Below are 19,370 nucleotides of genomic sequence, written 5' to 3' on the forward strand. Positions count from 1 at the left end.
AATAGCAACCTCTTCAGCAGACCGGCAAGATCGACGACCTCTCGCTCCTGAAGAAGGAGCCCCACCTGTGCCTGTGGGACTCCAACACCAGCATTATCGTGTCGCAACGATTAACCTCGCGACCATTCGTGCGCCCCACAAACTAGCGCTGCTCCGCGATATGATTTATGATGCGGACATAGATATTGCGCTTTTTCAGGAAGTGCATGTCGCCGATTTTTCACCACCACATGGCTTCACGGCGCATCTTTCTCCCACTTCGGACACCGGTAGTGGTGTTGCCATTATCTTACGAGAAGGTCTTCCTGCCGAAGATGTCCTATACCTCCCCAACAGCAGAGGTATGGCCCTTACTCTCTTTGGTGTATGCATCGTCAACATTTATGCGCCGTCGGGCTCCAGGTACCGTCGTGAACGCAATGCCTTCTTCGTGAATGAAGTTACACCCCTTTTATGGGACCACACGATGATTGGGTCATGGGTGGAGACTTCAACTTCACCCAGTGACCTCAGGATCAATTGCCGCGTCACTCACCATGTGCAGCTCTGGAAACAGTCATCACGCGGCTACAATTTGTCGACACGTGGAGACATGTTCACGGTGATCTTATGGGCTTTACGTACTACACTGCGCACTTCTCTAGCCGACTGGATCGCATCTACATCTCGCGATCCCTAATTCAACACACTCGACAGGCTGAAATCTGGCATGTTGCTTTCTCAGATCATGAGACTTACTTCTGTGATGTTGTTCTCACAAGACAGGCAGTATGGCACGGACGTGGTTTATGGAAACTGAACACGGCACTTCTTAATTCACCTGACTGTCGACTTCTAATAGAAGACACTTGGATCACATGTAATAGACGCCGTCCCACGTATCCGTCTACCATATCCTGGTGGATCCAGTGTGCAAAACCTGCTCTTCGAAAAACTTTGATCCGGTATGGCAAAGATGTTGTAGCCTGGAGGAAGAGCACTATGGGCTTTTACTACAGGATCCTACGAGAATGCTCCACGATGCCAGACTCCCCTGAGCGCCATACAAGGATGAACCATGCTAAGGCACAAATCTCCAATCTCATGCGGAGGCATTTGGAAGGAGCGATAGTACGATCTCATACTGCTGATCGCATGCCTCATGAACATCCGTCGATGTACTATATCATCCAACAACGTCAAAATCGACGCCGAAAATTGATTCATGTCCTAACAGACCAAGAAAGGCGTCGCTACGTAACCCAATCTGCAATAGGGAATGTGCTTCACGCCCACTACCAGCAGCTCTACGCGGCAATTCCACATTCCCCAGAGTTGATCGAGAAAGCCTCACAGCTCAACTTCGGTGGTATCCCAGGAGATGCGGCGATTGACTTGATGTTAGAGGTGACTGATGATGAAGTCCGCGATGCGATCCGGGCAGGAACCATCAATCGCTCTCCAGGACCCGACGGTCTTCCCCTCGAATTTTATCGCACCTTCCGTGATTTGTTAGATTCCACCTTCACCTCCATCTGTAGGGAACTGATGTCTCCGGAAGTACCTGTGCCGGACGCTTTCATGGAAGGAATTATTATTCCTGTACATAAACCGCATGGTGGCAACAATATCAGTGATTATCGGCCCATCACCCTCCTTAAAACAGTGATATGAAAATCTTCACTCGCCTTTTGGCGGCACGACTTAAAAACGTTGCCCGATATGTGTTGTGTCGCCAGACCAAGCATCTTTGGGAGGGGATAATAATATCCGCACGGTTTTATGCCGCTACAGGGATATGATCGCCGTTACCCAGGCACAACGCCTCTCTGGGGCACTTGCGTCTTTGGACTTTAGTCAAGCTTTTGATAGGGTTGACCATTTGTTCCTTACGGACGTTCTCCACCATATGGGTTTCCCAGTCGCCGTTATCACGGTAGTGATGCACCTTCTGCGGGGTGCCTCATCCAGGATTATGTACAATGGCAGACTCACTCCTCCGATAAAAATAGGTCGATCCGTACGTCAAGGTTGCCCTCTATCAGCGATTTTGTACGCCTTTTCCTTGAAATCCTTGCTATGTGGACGAAGACAACGTTTGGTAGGGTTGTCCATAGATCGCTACCGATTCTGTTGAACGGCCTATGCTGACGATGTAGTCATCTGTTTATGTAATGCCGACGAGGTTCGAGCTGTTCTGACGTGGGTAGCGACTTATGGTGAGGCATCAGGTAGCTCTTTAAACGTACGAAGTCACAAGTTATGTTCATTGGCACGGGACTTCCCGTGGAGTGCGTTACACCTCTCACCACCGTTGATACCATTCGCTGTTTGGGAATAGATTTTTCATCTGATCTCCAGCGTTCAGCCACCATCAACTGCCGACGCCTCCTTTTAATGATCAGAGCAGGTCTTATGGACCATCGCCTTCGATCCCCAGATATTCTCCAACGAGCTCGATATGTAAATATATATATATCGCATCCCGAGTTCCCCATGTAGCACAAGTTCTACCTTTCCTGCTTACTGTGGCACGTCGCATGTTGGCAGCGATAGCATCTTTCGCCAGCTCTGGGCTGTTGTTCAAAGTTAACTATGCAACCCTTCCTCTTCCCCGTGAACGGGGTGGGATAGGTCTGTTTCACGTGCCGGATAGAGCTCGCGCCCTATTTGTCAGCCCCCAGATGACGGTATGGACACGTTGCCCAACGAGCCTCACTGGTCTCCTGTCGGCATATTCGCCGTTCTCACTGTCAGCCCCAGTGATGATCTCGGATGTTCCGGCCCAGTTCCATTATATACGATACTTCTTTCTTGAACTCAGTTATCTACACCTCACTTTACCAAGACAGCTTTTACGCAAGACAAAGGCAGTATACAATGTCCTCCAATTAGGTCGTCCACCTAACCCGATTGAACAAAAGTTCCCCCAGGTTGACTGGCGTCAAGTATGGCGCGAGGTGCTCGCCTGTTACCTTGACACGAATGTTCAATCTGTCTGGTACCTAACTGTCAATGGTAAGCGAATCAACTAATTTCGCCTTCATCGTATCCACCTCGCCCAATCACCTCTATGTTCCACGTGTGGAGTGCCAGACAATGATGAACATCCGTTTGTTTGCGGACCGGCGGCGGAGGTTTGGCACTTGGTTCGTCGTATTATGGCTTTTCTAACGCGGGACATTCCAGATCGGATTACTCCCCTTTCATTATTATTTCCGGAACGTGACTATTTTCCTCGGACAAAGACCAATGCTGTGAATTTGATTCGCGGACATGCCATTCACTACCTATTTGGACAAACTGTAGACTCTGTACTCGATTTTTGGACATACCTCAATGACCGTCATTATGTCGTTGTCCGTCACCAAAAATACAGACAATTTTTCTCGAACTTCCTTGGGAGTGCTTTCCATGACCTGCCTCGCAGCCAGAATGTGTTAAGCCAAGAGAGAAGAAGGTTTCCTGTTTGAACCAATGAACATTTCTGAACAATTGAACGGAACAATTTCGAGAAGACGTGACTCATTACCAGCGGGAAGCAGAAGGCCTCTGATCAATTACACAATAAAACTAAACAAAAAATAAAAACAATAAAAATATAATTCAGAAAAAGGAAGATTTTGTTTTGTTTGTAAGGATAGCCCTAACCTTGATTTCCCATATTTTCCCTGGTATATAATAGGAGTAGGTTTAGTCAGGAGCCAACACCTGAAGTGGACCAGATTTTTTTGTTATAGGATGAAAAGTGGCGGTGGCACTTAGGTTTCCTTTTTTTTGTAGTTCCATTTTATTAAGGGACTTTCTAAAAATTAAAGAAGGAAAAGAAGAAAAAAGAAAAAGTTGGTAGAGCACTTGCCCACGAAAGGTAAAGGTCCCGAGTTCGAGTCTCGGTCCGGCACACAGTTTTAATCTGCCAGGAAGTTTCATATCAGCGCACACTCCGCTGCAGAGTGGAAATCTCATTATTTATCAAATATTAAATCATGACTATTCTCCACTGCGCAACGCAATTAAGGCATTACTTTTTCGAAACCTCGTAAGTGTCTTCCATTGCAACTCAGAAGCTTAAGATTTGGCTTAAGGATCACTACAACTTTCTTCTGTGATGGTGCAAAAACGTGGCGCACTGAGACTTTACCCTAGAGCTGGACGAAGCCTCAAACGTCAAGGTGTAGACACAAGGAAAACAAACAAGGCCAGAGATTAGAAGTTCTTATGATGTACAGGGCGGATTAATGAGGCCACATTGGTACCTTATTTCACCATAATTCTGCCTAGCTCCACCGCGGACCTGTCAATATGTGTACATTATTATAAAACATAACTCTCATTCTCCTTCTGTATCTTCAACAACAATAAGGCATGGCTGTCTGTAACATGCTGTTGCCTCGTGAACAGTCAAAGATGCAGTGGCCTCAGTAGCCAGCTGCACATGGTAGTCGTTACTGATAAGACTTGCTGGCGGAAGTCGCTACTGATAAGAGCACAGCCAGCAAATGAGCGCAGCGCCGGAAGGGCGTCGCCGCACCGGAAACTCTTTTTAGCAGCGGATCGCGCTTAGTTAAAACTAAGCGCGATCCTGCGCGGCCCAGCGGCAGCGAGTGGAACTCGTTTCAAGGTCACCCGCCTTGCGCAACGTCACGCAGAGTTGCAACACAGCCATGCTCCCTCTTACCCACATTTCACCCCTTCTTTTGACGCTTCTGCGATGGAAAGCAGAACCGCGACGCCCAGCGTTGAAATCGCGGGGTTTTCTTATGGGTGGCCGAGAAAAACATCTGAGACACACCGCCGCTCACAATCAACACGAAAAGACCTGAGGGGGTGGCGTAAAGAGCGTCAATGAAAGCGCTCTTTTCCTTGGGGCGTTGATTACTACACATTTCGCGGTAGAAAACGACAGTTCACAGTGCGATGAGCGACAGAACATTGTTGTTGACAAACTTTGACACTACTCACACCCCTAAGGACATTGTGGATCTGTATCCTCGTTCAACGTGATCGGACCTCTTTGCAGCACAGTGCGACCGCCATTTCTGCTCTCGTGTAGGGAGCGTTCAAAACCATTCGACGAAATTTAAACGAGATTCTAAGCATCAAAAGGTGCTCGTTCTTTTTCAGTCCTCCTGTTTCACGCTGTCCTGTGGCGTAGTCAGGGGATGGGACGGGGCGGATGGGGGTGGGGACTCCAGCATTGACACATGCTTGAATAAAAAGTGTCCCTCTACGATTCACAGTTCGGCAGCATCCTCAGTGCCACTCCCACATCTATACAGAGAATTTTAAAAACTTGCCTTTACATAGATATCCTGCAGAGACCCCTTCAATTCCAGATTTCAGATGTCAGATGACCGCCTGGCGGTTAAAGAATTTTCGTATTTAGTTACTTTAGTGTAAGAACTCTCGTATTATGAAAGTACGTCGACTTAAAGCAATGGAACATTGAAGATCGGTCAAAATAGTGTTGTTTTTGGTTGGATTTTTTATTATTAAATGTCAGTTAATAACATATCGGTGATTAAAGCCTTCAGAAGCCTTAATGTAAAATACAAGGTTGCTCACAGAGGAACCTAAGCGTAGAGTAGGTGGTTGGGGCGCCACGTAATGAACCCGTGGGTAGTATGTTCGCGTCCCAAATCCCACTTTTTTGTTTAATTCACCTTCGTGTTTTCCAAAGGTTTGAGACATTCTTATTAAATTAGTAGGAAATATTTCTGTAGTATTTGATGTTGTGTATATATAAGTGTGCTCTCTCTCAGAAACAGATTCGTTCGATTTTGTGAAGTTTTATAAGCTGATGTCCTAACTGACTGGACATATAATTTTCCTTTTCTTGTTACAACGTGTTCGTCAATATTGAAGTTTTCATTTGCGTATCCTATGGACGAAACAGTACGACTAGCATGTGGACAGGGAGGGAATGTGCATAGGAATTTTACACGCGTCCATTTTCGAAAACAAACTATGTGGATTGTGAGCCAAATAAAGCCGACAACTGCAGCTGCAGTGCGCTGAGAGCGTACCGTGTGCTGAAGGCGCTGTGTCTCGAGACGTTCGATTTCCCATCCGCGTCTGCGTCAGCGTTAGCTGCCTTGTGACGCAGGCTTAAGGGCTGGACTTAAACCTGCGTGAGACATAGAGGTGAGACTCGCAGCCCCAACACAGCTTGTGGCTGTTGCTCCTGGAGAACGCCCCTGTAGACAGACTGGATAGGAGTGAGTGAGGCTTGACCATACAAGCACCCAATGATCAACTGACGAGAAAACGACATCGATGAACGGCCTAGATGGCAGAGTAGGCGGAAGAACCTGTTCTATGGCTTGCACCATAGTTCTAACAATACACACAGATTTCGTCACCTTTGACTCTCGGAATTACTGACTGTAATAAGGGAAATCTAGAAAAATGATCGGGCAAATCTATGATAGAATTCTGAGTTCAAAAACAAATAATGGTCTCCATAACAGCCTCTCCGGAGGTAAAATAGTCCTCCTTTCGGATCTCCGGGCGGGGATTACTACAGAGGACGTCGTTATGAACAGAAACAAAACTGGTGTTCTATGGATCGGAGCTTGGAATATCAGATCCCTTAATCGGGCAGGTAGGTAATAAAAATTAAATACGGAAATGGATAGATTAAATTTAGATATAGTGGGAATTAGTGACATTCGGTGGCAGGAGGACTAAGACTTCTGGTCAGGTGAATACAGGGTTATAAATACAAAATCAAATAGGGGTAATGCAGGAGTAGGTTTAATAATGAATAAAAAAGTAGGAGCGTGGGTAAGCTCCAACAAACATCGTAATGAACGAATTATTGTAGCAAAGATAGACACGAAGCCCACTCCTACCACAGTAATACAAGTTCTATGCCAACTAGCTCTGCAGATGACGAAGAGATTGAAGAAATGTATGATGAGATAAAAATTGGAAATTTGTAGTAAGTTCCCAATGGACCAAACTGCTGAGGTCATCGATCCCTAGGCTTACACACAACTTAAGATGAGATAAAAGAAATTATTCAGACAGAAAAGGGAGACGAAAATTTATTAGTAATGTGGAACTGGAATTCGATATTAGTAAAAGGATGGGAAGGAAAAGTAATATGTGAATATGGAATGGGGGTGAGGAATGTAAGAGGAAGCCGCCTGGTAGAATTTTGCACAGATCATAACTTAATCATAGCTAACACTCGGTTTGAAAATCATGAAAGGAGGCTGTATACGTGGAAGACACCTGGAGAAACTGGAAGGTTTTCGATAGATTATGTAATGGTAAGACATCGATTTAGGTACCAGGTTTTAAATTCAAAGACATTTCCAGGAGCAAACGTGGACTCTGACCACAATCTATTGCCTATGAACTGTAGATTAAAACTGAAGAAACTGCAAAAAAGGAGATAGGACTTGGATAAACTGAAAGAACCGGAGGTTGTAGAGAGTTTCAGAGAGAGCATTAGGGAACGAGTGACAAGAACGGGGGAAAGAAATACAGCAGAAGAAGAATGGGTAGCTTCGAGAGATGAAATAGTCAAGGCAGCAGAGGATGAAGTAGGTAAAAAGACGAGAGCTAATATAAATCCTTGGGTAACAGAAGAGATATTGAATTTAATTGATGTAAGGAGGAAATATAAAAAGGCAGTAAATGGAGCATGCAAAAAGGAATACACATGTCTCAAAAATGAGCAGGAAGAGCAAAATGGCTAAGCAGGGATGGTTAGAGGAGAAATTTAAGGATGAAGAGGCATATATCACTTGGGGTTATATAGATACTGCCTACAGGAAAATTAAAAAGACCTTTGGAGAAAAGAGAACCACTTGTATGAATATCAAGGAATATGGAATCCCAGTTCTAATCAAAGAAGGGAAAGCAGAAAGGTGGAAGGAGTATATAGAGGGTCTATACAACGGCGATTTCCAATATTATGGAAATGGAAGAGTATGTAGATGAAGATGAAATGGGAGATATGATACTGCGTGAAGATTTTGACAGATCACTGAAAGACCTGAGTCGAAACAATGCTCCGGGAGTAGACAACATTTCATTAGAACTACTGACAGCCTTGGGAGAGCCAGCCCTGACAAAATTCTACCATCTGGTGAGCAAGATATATGAAACAGGCAAAATACCCTCAGACTTCAAGAAGAATATAATAATTCCAATCCCAAAGAAAGCAGGTGTTGACAGATGTGAAAATTACCGAACTATCAGTTTAATAAGCCACGGCTGCAAAATACTAACACGAATTCTTTACAGACGAATGGAAAAACTGGTAGACGCCGACCTCGGGTATGATCAGTTTGGATTCTGTAGAAGTGTTGGAACACGTGAAGCAATACTGACCTCACGACTTATCTTAGATTACGGAAAGGCAAACCTACGTTTCTAGTATTTGTAGACTTAGGGAAAGCTTTTGACAATATTGACTGGAATTCTTTCAAGTTCTGAAGGTGGCAGAAGTCAAATACAGGTAGCGAATGGCCATTTACAATTTTTGCAGAAACTAGATGGCAGTTATAAGAGTCGAGGGGCACGAAAGGGGGCCAGTGGTTGAGAAGGGAGTGAGACAGGGTTGTAACCTATCCCAGATGTTATTGAATGTATATATTGAGCAAGCAGTAAAGAAAAGAAAAGAAAAATTCGGAGTAGGTATTAAAATCCATGGAGAAGAAATAAAAACTTTGAGGTTTGCCGATGATATTGTAATTATGTCAGAGTGAGCAAAGGACCTTGAAGAGCAGTTGAAAGGAATGGACAGTGTCTTGAAAGTAGGATATAAGATGAACATCAACAAAAGCAAAACGAGGATATTGGAATGTAGTCGAATTAAATCAGGTGACGTTGGGGGAATCAGATTAAAAAATGAGACACTTAAAGTAGTAGATGAGTTTTGTTATTTGGACAGCAAACTAACTGATGATGGTCGAACTAGAGAAGATATAAAATGTAGACTGGTAATGGCAAGGGAAGCGTTTCTAAATAAGAGAAATTTGTTAACATCGAGTATAGATTTAAGCGTCAGGAAGTCTTTTCTGAAAGTATTTGTATGGAGATTGGCCATGTATGGAAGTGAAACATGGACAACAAATAGTTTAGACAAGAATAGAATAGAAGCTTTCGAAATGTGGTGCTACAGAAGAATGCTGAAGATTAGATTGGTAGATTACGAAACTAATGAGGAGGTACTGAACAGAATTGGGGAGAGAATCAAATACGTAAAAAGACAAGCCCTAGTGAAATCCATGGATAACACAAGAGATATTGAATATAATTGATGAAGAAGAAAATATAAAAATTCAGCAAATGAAGAAGGCGAAAGGGAATACAAAACTCTAAAATATCAGATTGGCAGGAAGTGCAAAATGGCTAAGCAGGTATGGCTAGAGGACAAATGTAAGTATTTAGAAGCGTATTTCTTTACGGGAAAAATAGATACCGTCTACAGGAAAGTTAAAGAGGCCATTACAGATAAAAAGAAGCAGCTGTTCGAATATCAAGAGCTCAGATGGGAAACCAGTGCTAAGCATAAAAGGGAAAGCTGGAAGATTGGTGGGGTACATAGAAGGTCTGTACAAGGGAGATAAACTTGAAAGCAATGTTACAGAAATGGAAGTGGACGTAGTTGAAGATGAGATGTGAGATATGATACTGCGAGAACTTGACATAGCTCTGAAAGCCCTAAGTCGAAACAAGACCCCGGGAGTAGACGATATTCCGTCAGAACTTCTGATAGCCTTGGGACAGTCATCCATTAAAAAACTCTTCTATCTAGTGTTAAAGATGCATGAGACAGATGAAATACCCTCAGACTTCAAGCAGAATGTAATACTTTGAGAGAAAGCAATTACTAACAGGTGTGAGAATAACTGAACCATCAGTTTGATGCCATGGCTGCAAAATACTAACTTGAATTCTTTACACAATAATGGAAAAACTGGTGGAAGCTGGTCTCGGAAAAGATCAGTTTGGATCCCGGAGAAATGTAGGAACACGCGACGCAATACTGACCCTATGACTTACAAGAAAGGTTAAGGAAAGACGAACCTACGATTGTAGTATTTGTAGACTGAGACAAAGCTTTTGACGACATTGACTGGAATACTCTCTTTGAAATTCTGCAGGTAGCAGGGATAAAATACTGGGAGCGAAAGGCTATTTACAACAGAAAACAGAAGGCAGTAATAAGGGTCGAGGGGCATGAAAGGGTAGCAATGGTTGAGAAGGCAGCGAGGCAGATTTTTAACCTATCCCCGACGTTATTCAATCTGTATATTGAGCAAGCAGTAAAGAAAATAAAAGAAAAAAATTTGGAGTAGGAATTAATATCCAGGCAGATGAAATAAAGACCATCAGGTTTGCCAGTAACATTATAATTCTGTCAGAAACAGCATATTACTTGGATGAACAGTTGAACGGAGTGGACATTCTCTTGAAAGGAGGATATAAAATGAACATCAAGAAAAGCGAAACAAGGTTAATGAAATGTAGTCGAATTAAATCATGTGATGCTAAGGGAATTAGATTAATAGATGAGTTTTGCTATTTGAGCAGCAAAATAACTGAAGAATGCAGAAGTAAAGAGGATATTAAGTGTAGACTGGAAATGCCGAGAACAGGATTTCTGAAGAAGAGATATTTATTAACATCGAATACAGATTTAAATATCAGGAAGCCTTTTCTGAAAGTATTTGTCTGGAGTGTAGCGATGTGTGGAAACGAATCATGGACGATAAACAGTTCAGACAAAAAAAGAGTAGAAGCTTTCGAAATATGGCACTACAGAAGATTATTAGATATTACATGGGTAGATAACGTAACTAATGAGGAGGTCCTGAATGAGATTTTCACCCTGCAGTGGAGTATGCGCTCATATGAAACCTCCTGGCGGATTAAAACTGTGTGCCGGACCGAGACTCGAACTCGGGACCTTTGCCTTTCACGGGCAAGTGCTCTACCAACTGAGCTAGTTGGTAGAGCACTTGCTAGTTCTGCAAGGTTCGCAGAAGAGCTTCTGTAAAGATGGAACGTAGGAGACGAGGTACTGGCAGAAATAAGGCTGTGAGGACGGGGAGTGAGTCGTGCTTGGGTAGCTCAGTTCGTAGAAAATTTGCCCGCGAAAGGCAAAGGTCCCGAGTTCGAGTCTTGGTCCGGCACACAATTTTAATCTGCCAGGAAGTTTAAATGAGGAGATACTGAGACAAGAAATTTTTGGCACAACTTGACCAAAAGAAGGAATCGGTTGATAGGACACGTTCCGAGGCATCAAATGTTCAAATTTGTGTGAAATCTTATGGGACTTAACTGCTAAGGTCATCAGTCCATAAGCTTACACACTACTTAACCTAAATTATCCTAAGAACAAACACACACACCCATGCCCGAGGGAGGACTCGAACTTCCGCCGGGACCAGCCACACAGTGCATGACTGCAGCGCCCTAGACCGCTCAGCTAATCCCGCGCGGCTCTGAGACATCAAGGGATCACCAATTTAGTATTGGAGGGAAGCGTGGAGGATAAAAATCGTAGAGGGAGACCCAATGATGAATAGAGTAAGCAGATTCAGAAGGATGTAGGTTGCAGTAGTTGTTCGGAGGTGAAGATACTTGCACAGTATAGAGCAGCATGAGAGCTGCATCAAACCAGTGTTGCCACTGAAGACTAAAACAACAATAAGTCACATTTTCTGGAATTTTCTCGAAGCGTTTCGAAGTTAAACATTACATGTCAATTATGCCTAGTACCACCCCTACCTCTAGGAGTCAACTGTCACTGGAAGTGTCACCATTCGGAAATCCCGAAAACTATGGACTAGATACTAATATAGATCATTTTCGGTTTTTTTTAATGTCCTTCCCTCAACCACCTACTGCTCTGCCCTAGGGGTGTCTTACCCCACAGCAAATTCTCCTAAATGATAAATCTCATGTAGCAAATCTGATTCGAACTTTTTACAGACGATCCAGTGCTAAGCATATCTATTCATATTCGGACGGTAGTTGTCTCGTTGTACTAACTCATATGTACCAAGTCTCTGTGAAGCATTGCAGGCCTTCCAGAGCTATGGTCGAACAGGATACATGAGCAGTATGTGAAGTATCTCGTAGGACAAGACTGTCATCCACGAACCTCATAAATGACACCTTTATATTCTTAATTTTATCTTGCCTTGAGGTTCGTCGTTCCCTTATACCACAAAAAAATTATGCTGCAATGTTAATGAGCTGTAGCTCTCTTTTACAGAATATTTAACTTCAGTTAGCTTTATTCCGTTTCGACAGATATTATACTTAATCGTCTCTCCAGTATTGCATTTCGTTATCTACATAATTCTGAATATCTTATTCCAGCTTTCACATGTGATGATATTTTAAAGATGGGTAATCAAATGTAAATTTCGAATAGCTCGTGACTATCTATCACTACCTGACGGACATTCTTTTATATTCTTCTCTGGATGCATCCAGTCAGCAATTTATAAGTTTCCCAAGCCTTGTTGATCATGTGGTAGCTCTTAGCGTTATCTGCTTTTAATTTCTGCCGCAGTATGATTACATTGCTTTCTTGGAAGCCCGTCGGCGCGTTTCATATCTCATGCCCCACTGATTTTAGTGATCCGGAAGATACTTCCATAAAACTGTTGCGTTGAGGAGATTACTCAGTTTACATAAAGTTTACTCAGAACGTGCAAAATTTGACGTATTGTATGACATGAGACAACCTATACAATAAATGTAGACTCACATGTTGAAACGTATTACCTCTAACAACATTCAGTACCCTTACACCAACTTTCAGGATGAGACGGAATCAATAAAAAGTCCAAAATGTAGTCACCACCTACGTAGAACGCGTGTACTTACTGTCGGTATTGAGACCCCAGCCGCTGATCGTAGCGATCTGGCCTTCGAAGCTGTTGCTCGCCTGTGAGCGAGAAGGCAGGTTCACCAGCGCGATGTAATCTGTAAAAATAGAAACATATATTTTTATATTTCTCGTTATCTCCCTGGAATAATCAAGACGTAGGACTCTCTTGAAGAATGAAGTCACAGAAACAATGAAAATACTCTCTAAACTACGATTCTACTAATCAAGATACATTAACTGTGAACACATATGGACGCATTTAGTACGTAAATGAACGGACGTCTCTATAACGTAGTTGATTACGATGACTTAGAAAATATGAGCACTCGACCTTCAGTTTCTGATAAGCCAGGAGTTCTTATCGGTAAAATTAAGGCAGTGACGTGCGAACCATCGTGTGCGGTCCCTATCTGTTTGTAGAGAACTGCTTTTGCCGAAAATTTACCACGGCATTTACTCAGATATTACCAGTAAATCACAGAACATTATCAACAAAGACTAACGATGCCCGCAATGGACATTCGTGTCGGTATTTCTTGTTACAGATATTACTGGTAAAAAACAACATAAATATTTCGTTCGAATAAGTAGTTTCATGTTTAGAGAAATTTTGTATAAATGACTTGGCTCAGACAAATAATGCAAAAATCTACGCATGGAAAAGCATTCCAACAAGCAAGAAATTAAGCTAAAAATGGTCGTGGAGGAACTATTCAAATAGCGAAGCCGAAACTAATCTTACTGTTAAATTATATTGAAAATGAGCCAATTAAATAGGCTGAAATATACATTATGCTCTCTATAAGTGTAGGTAATAATTATCAGAAGATGATGAATGAGAAATCCACGATAATGGTGTAATATTCCACAATATTTATTATTATACAAATCGATATTCGGCTGTTACTCTACTGTCAGGTACATGCGTAAATACGTGTGGTTGTGAAATTATTGCAAGGTCAAATATTTGAAGTGTGGTGTATCTAAGTTTGTATTGAAATATGACAGTTGGTAATATGTGATTTAGGACTAAAACCAAAGCAATTTTTCAGTAAAATGCGATGTTTGACATTTAACTTAGGTTAAATATGTGACAAATGAAATGATAAACTACATGACAAATTATAACAATTGTTCTAGTTGCACAAAATATATATCTATAATTACTTTAGGCTTCAGAATACGTTTCGTTAAATACTGCCATCAGAGAGCAAGTAATGGTCCCCCTGCAACGTTTTGTCTCATCCCACTCCATTGATTGGAGATAAGCAGCAGTCGCACTAGGGAATTCTTGTCCCATGTGTAGGCAGCCATTAACACCACAACACAAACGGCTCAGTTTTGGAGCGGGTATCATGGACAGCTGATGAATGACGCCTCATTATGTTCAGCGTCGCATTGTGGTCATCCACTACCCAAGACAACCATTGTCGGTGAGTATGATTTTGACCTGGGCAGGGGACCCATTTTTCCAACATACTGAGGAGCAAAGTGGTTTTACTTCTGGCGCCATGATGTGGGGAGCAGGGAGCAATAGCCTATGATTTCAGGACACAGTTGGTAGTGATCGAGCGAACTCTGGCGGCAGAACGGTGCGCCACGGACATGTGTTACCGCTCATGCGACCTTATCGTGATACCATTTCTTACAACAGGACAGTGCTCGTTCATAGATAGCCCGTATCTCTATGAAATATCTCCGTGATTTTGAGGTACTCCCGCGACCACCAATATCCCCAGATCTTCCCCCGATAGAACAAGTATGGGACCAGCTCGGGCGTCCACTCCGACCCAGTGGATATCAAGGACGAGTTACACTATGTGATCGAAAGTATCCGGGCACCCCCAAAAACATACGTTTTTCATATTATGTGCATTTTGCTGCCACATACTGCCAGGTACTCCATATGAGCGACCTCAGTAGTCATTAGACATCGTGATAGAGTAGAATGGGGCACTCTGCGGAACACGGACTTCGAACGTGGTCAGGTGATTGGATGTCACTTGTGTCATACGTCTGAACACGAGATTTCCACACTCCTAAACATCCCTAGGTCCACTGTTCCTGATGTGATAGTGAAGTGGAAACGTCAAGAGACACGTACAGCACAAAAGCGAAGAGGCCGACCTCGTCTGCTGACTGACAGAGACCGCCGACAGTTGAAGAGGATCATAACGTGTAATAGGCAGACCATACACAGAAATTCCAAACTGCATTAGGATCCACTGGAAGTACTATGACAGTTAGGCGAGAGGCGAGAAAACTTGGATTTCATGGTCGAGCGGCTATTCATAAGCCACACATCACGCCGGTAAATGCCAAACGACGCCTCACTTGGTGTAAAGAGCGTAAACATTGGACGACTGAACAGTGAAAAAAACGTTGTGTAGAGTGACGAATCACGGTACACAATGTGGCGATCCTATGGCGGGGTGTGGGTATGGCGAATGCCCGGTGAACGTCATGTGCCAGTGTGTAGTGCCAACAGTAAAATTTGGAGGCGGTTGTATTAAAGTGTGGTCGTGTTTTTCATGGAGGGGTCTTGCACCCATTGTTGTTTTGCTTGTCACTATCACAACACAGGTCGAAATTGGTGTTTTAAGCACCTTCTTGCTTCCCACTGTTGAATAGCAATTCGCGGAAGGCGATTGCGTCTATCAACACGATCGAGCACCTGATCATAATGCACAGCCTGTGGCAGAGTGGTTACACGTCAATAACATCCCTGTAATGACCTTTGGGATGTTTGGGAACGCCGACTTCGTGCCAGGCCACACCGACCGACATCGATACCTCTCCTCGGTGCAGCACACCATGAGGAATGGGTTGCCATTCTCGAAGATACGTTCCTGCACCTGACTGAGTGCCTGCGAGAGTGGAAGCTGTCATCAAGGCTAAGCGTGGGCCAGCACCACACCAAATTCCAGCATTACCGATGAAGGGCGCCACGAACTTTTAAGTCATTTTCAGCCCGGTGTTCGGATACTTTTGATCACGTAGTGTACATCAGTTATGGGGCAGCTTACCCCAGGGGAGGATACAACGGCTTTCCTAACGAATGAGTGCGTGCAACCAGGCCAGGATGGGTTCAGCGTCACACTGTTACGTAGCCTCGTACTTTTTGACTATTTTGTAATCACCGAAATACCGTCACATACTCTCTCGATCCGTGAAGTTTCATGTCGTTTGCTGCTCTCCTTCTGGGTGCTTCACGTTTTTCGTCAGACAGTGTGATAAATAGTATAGAATATCACATCAGTGTAATGCGTTATTTCATTTATAATCGTCGTGTCCTGATACATGACAGAGGGAAGGCCGGGAGTTTAAGGTCAGTCTGCAATTTCCGAGCGAATGCAGTAAAACAAATTCCCAGTGAAGGCAGGTTGATGACTTGGATCAGCGCCAAACATTATCACAGGGCATCTACGAGAGACGCGGATTTTATAGCTCGCCAGGATACTTGCAGCCGGAGACTCATGGAATCCAGGAGTCTTATTAGCACTGTTTATTTGCGATCATACTAACTACTACACCGAAGACTAATTCTATAGATTAGAAAAAGCAAAGGAGGAATTTATTTGCACAACAGAAGGAGGGGTGATGCTAACGCAACTCGAGAACACTAGCAGCACGGCAAGTACAAACTTGAGAGCAGCACTCCAAGTGAGAGAAACAGACATGTCGGAGCTTATCGGGGTTGGGAACGAAGTTTTTCGCGACGGCACTTATATGCAAAACATTCTAGGTATTCTTGCTACATCCGACGTGTCTTGACGCGGCAAGAATACCGAGAATGTTATACTTATCGGGGTTGGCCACGAGCGGCACGGAGTCGGCGTCCCAGCGATTTCAATGAGAACTCTCTCTTAATACAAAAACATAGGTTTGTAAAGAATCGTGGAGGAGTATCATTTCTACCTTCCTATAGTCTACTTGCCAATCCACCGGCACTTAACAAGCTTTGGCCAATCTGGCGAGTCGTTCAGCACACACAGGACGCCTCTGGCCAACCACATTTAGATCCGTCCCCTACTCCTACACGATAGGTAGGAGGAGGAAGAGAGAGGGAGAGGTTTTTAAGGGCGCACGACGGCAAGGTCTTCAGCGCCCACTCAGATTGAGACAGGTGTCAAGAAAAGACTCAGAACAATAAGAGAACGTAAGACACAGGAAACAAGTTTGGAAAACTACGTTCCTACCCACACCGAAGCGTGGGACGAAACATGCCGCCAGCAGTATAACATGGACAACTCAGGAAGAAAGTGGTAGAGGGAGCTAAAGCAATATAGCAGATGTTAGTGGCTGGCTGACCGCAAGGATAAGGGGAGGAGCCAGCCATTGTGCAATACACTAAAACCTCCAGCCTAAAAGTTTAGGCCAGAGACCAGACACATCACAAAACTTTAAAACCCTAGACACACACGTCTCATCATTAGCTAAAACACAGGGCAGATCCCCATCAACTTGTGCTTCTGCCCTTGCATCATGGTATAAAAGGCAGTCTGTTAAAATGTGCCGGACAGAGATGTGCACGCCACAAGCATCACAAATCGGGGGATCCTCCCGCCGTAATAGAAAGCCATGTGTGAGAGGAGAGTGCCCAATCCGAAGACGCGTGAGGGTCAGTTCTTCCCGCCTGAGCACCCGGCAAGAGGTATGCCACGGCCGAGTTGTATACTTCACCAACCGCAGTTTATTGGCCGTCACCGCCAGCCATTCTTCCTCCCACAACTACATGCACTTCTTGTGGAGTGCAGAAATGACAGACTGCAAGGGAATAGGACACTGGACCACATCCTGCTCTTTGCAGGCCTCCTTGGCAGCCCGATCGGCCTGTTCATTGCCCCATATTCCTACATGACCAGGCACCCAGCAGAAGGACACCTCCTTACCCCGCCGTTGGAGCAAGTACAGCTGGTCATATATCAGCTGGACCATCTCCTCAGTTGGGTACAGATTCTGCATCGATTGTAAGGCACTAAGAGAATCGGAGCAGAGGAGAAATCGATTGCCCCGAACACGATTCATCCGCTCCAGTGCCTTTAGGATCGCGTGGAGCTCCGCTGCGAAAACGGTGTATTCATCAGGGAGGCGAATCCAGGTAACATGATCAGGGACACTAAAGAACAGCCAATGAAATTCTCCTGTTTGGAGCCATCAGTGTAAACGACGGTAAAACCGTGATGCGCATCTAAAACGTTAAAAAACTGAGATTGGAATGTAAAATCTGGTGTACTATCATTCTTAAAATTAGTCAAATCTAAAATAAGTCTGGGTGTCCGGAGGAGCCAAGGTGGAAATCTGCTCCAACCGCGACGGAAAACATGAAGACCAGCCATATCCATCGCAGAGAGGCAATCCTGTGCGCGAGTCCCATAGGGCCGCGACGCTCGTTGTCGGTTATGAAATAGCCGTGCCAGAGGAAGCTAGGCAACGGTATGGTATGCAGGTGTGTATTGTGTGGACAAAGTTTTATACGCCTGGCGCACGGTAAGTAGCCGCCGCCGCATATGAAGTGGTGGTTCACCAGCCTCTGCACAGAGGCTTGTTATGGGGCTAGTTCTGAATGCCCCAGTGGCCAACCGAAGCCCTACATGGTGCACAGCGTCCAACATCTTTAAGTAAGAAGGTCTCGCAGACCCATACACCGTGCACCCATAATCGAGCCGAGATCGCACAAATGCCCTGTAAAACTGGAGCGCCGGCCGGAGTGGCCGAGCGGGTCTAGGCGCTTCAGTCTGGAGCCGCGCGACCGCTACGGTAGCAGGTTCGAATCCTGCCCCGGGCATGGATGTATGTGATGTCCTTAGGTTAGTTAGGTTTAAATAGTTCTAAGTTCTAGGGGACTGATGACCTCAGAAGTTAAGTCCCATAGTGCTCAGAGCCATTTAAACCATTTTTAAAACTGGAGCAGACAAGTCCTGTCGGCTCCCCATGTACTGAGGCTAAGACATTTTAAAATACTTAAAACCGTAAGTGACCGTCGTTTCAGGTCTTTAATATGAGGTAACCATGTAAGCTTCGAGTCAAAAATGAGCCCCAGAAATCTCACTGTGTCTTTAAAAGCGAGGACAGTGTCCCTTATCCTCTACTCAGGAAAGGTTAAAATTGAACGAGAACGCTGAAAAAGAACACACACGGACTTCTCGGTGGAAAACTTAAAACCACTCTTCTGCGCCCAGTCATCCAAACGTCTAAGAGTAAGTTGCAACTGACGCGTTGTCGTTGCAAGGCTTGAAGAAGAGCAAAACAAAGAGAAATCATCCACAAACAAGGAACACTGGCCAGGACTTCTCACTATGGAGGTAATGCTATTAGTAGCGATGGCAAAGACACTCACACTTAAAATGCTACCCTGAGGGACACCGTTCTCCTGTTCAAAGCGGTCAGACAGGACGTCACCAATTCGGTATCTAAAATATTGTGGCGAGAGGAAAGACTGAATGAAATGAAGAAGACAACCACGAAAACCCCATTCATGAAGCTGCTTCAGGATGAGTCGCCTCCAAGAGGTATAGTAGGC

At 44.2% G+C, this 19,370-nt stretch overlaps 1 protein-coding gene across 1 annotated transcript in view; it reads right to left on the reverse strand.

Annotated features, from left to right (window-relative positions):
- LOC126235198 (brachyurin-like) overlaps positions 1 to 19,370 on the reverse strand; it is a 52,701-nt gene that overhangs the window by 6,658 nt on the left and 26,673 nt on the right. The window contains exon 4 of the mRNA XM_049943927.1: positions 12,844 to 12,942. Coding sequence (XP_049799884.1) covers positions 12,844 to 12,942 — 99 coding nt within the window. The remainder of the gene's footprint in view (positions 1 to 12,843; positions 12,943 to 19,370) is intronic.

This window comes from Schistocerca nitens, chromosome 2 (assembly GCF_023898315.1).
Source record: "Schistocerca nitens isolate TAMUIC-IGC-003100 chromosome 2, iqSchNite1.1, whole genome shotgun sequence".
Classification (NCBI taxonomy): domain Eukaryota; kingdom Metazoa; phylum Arthropoda; class Insecta; order Orthoptera; family Acrididae; genus Schistocerca; species Schistocerca nitens.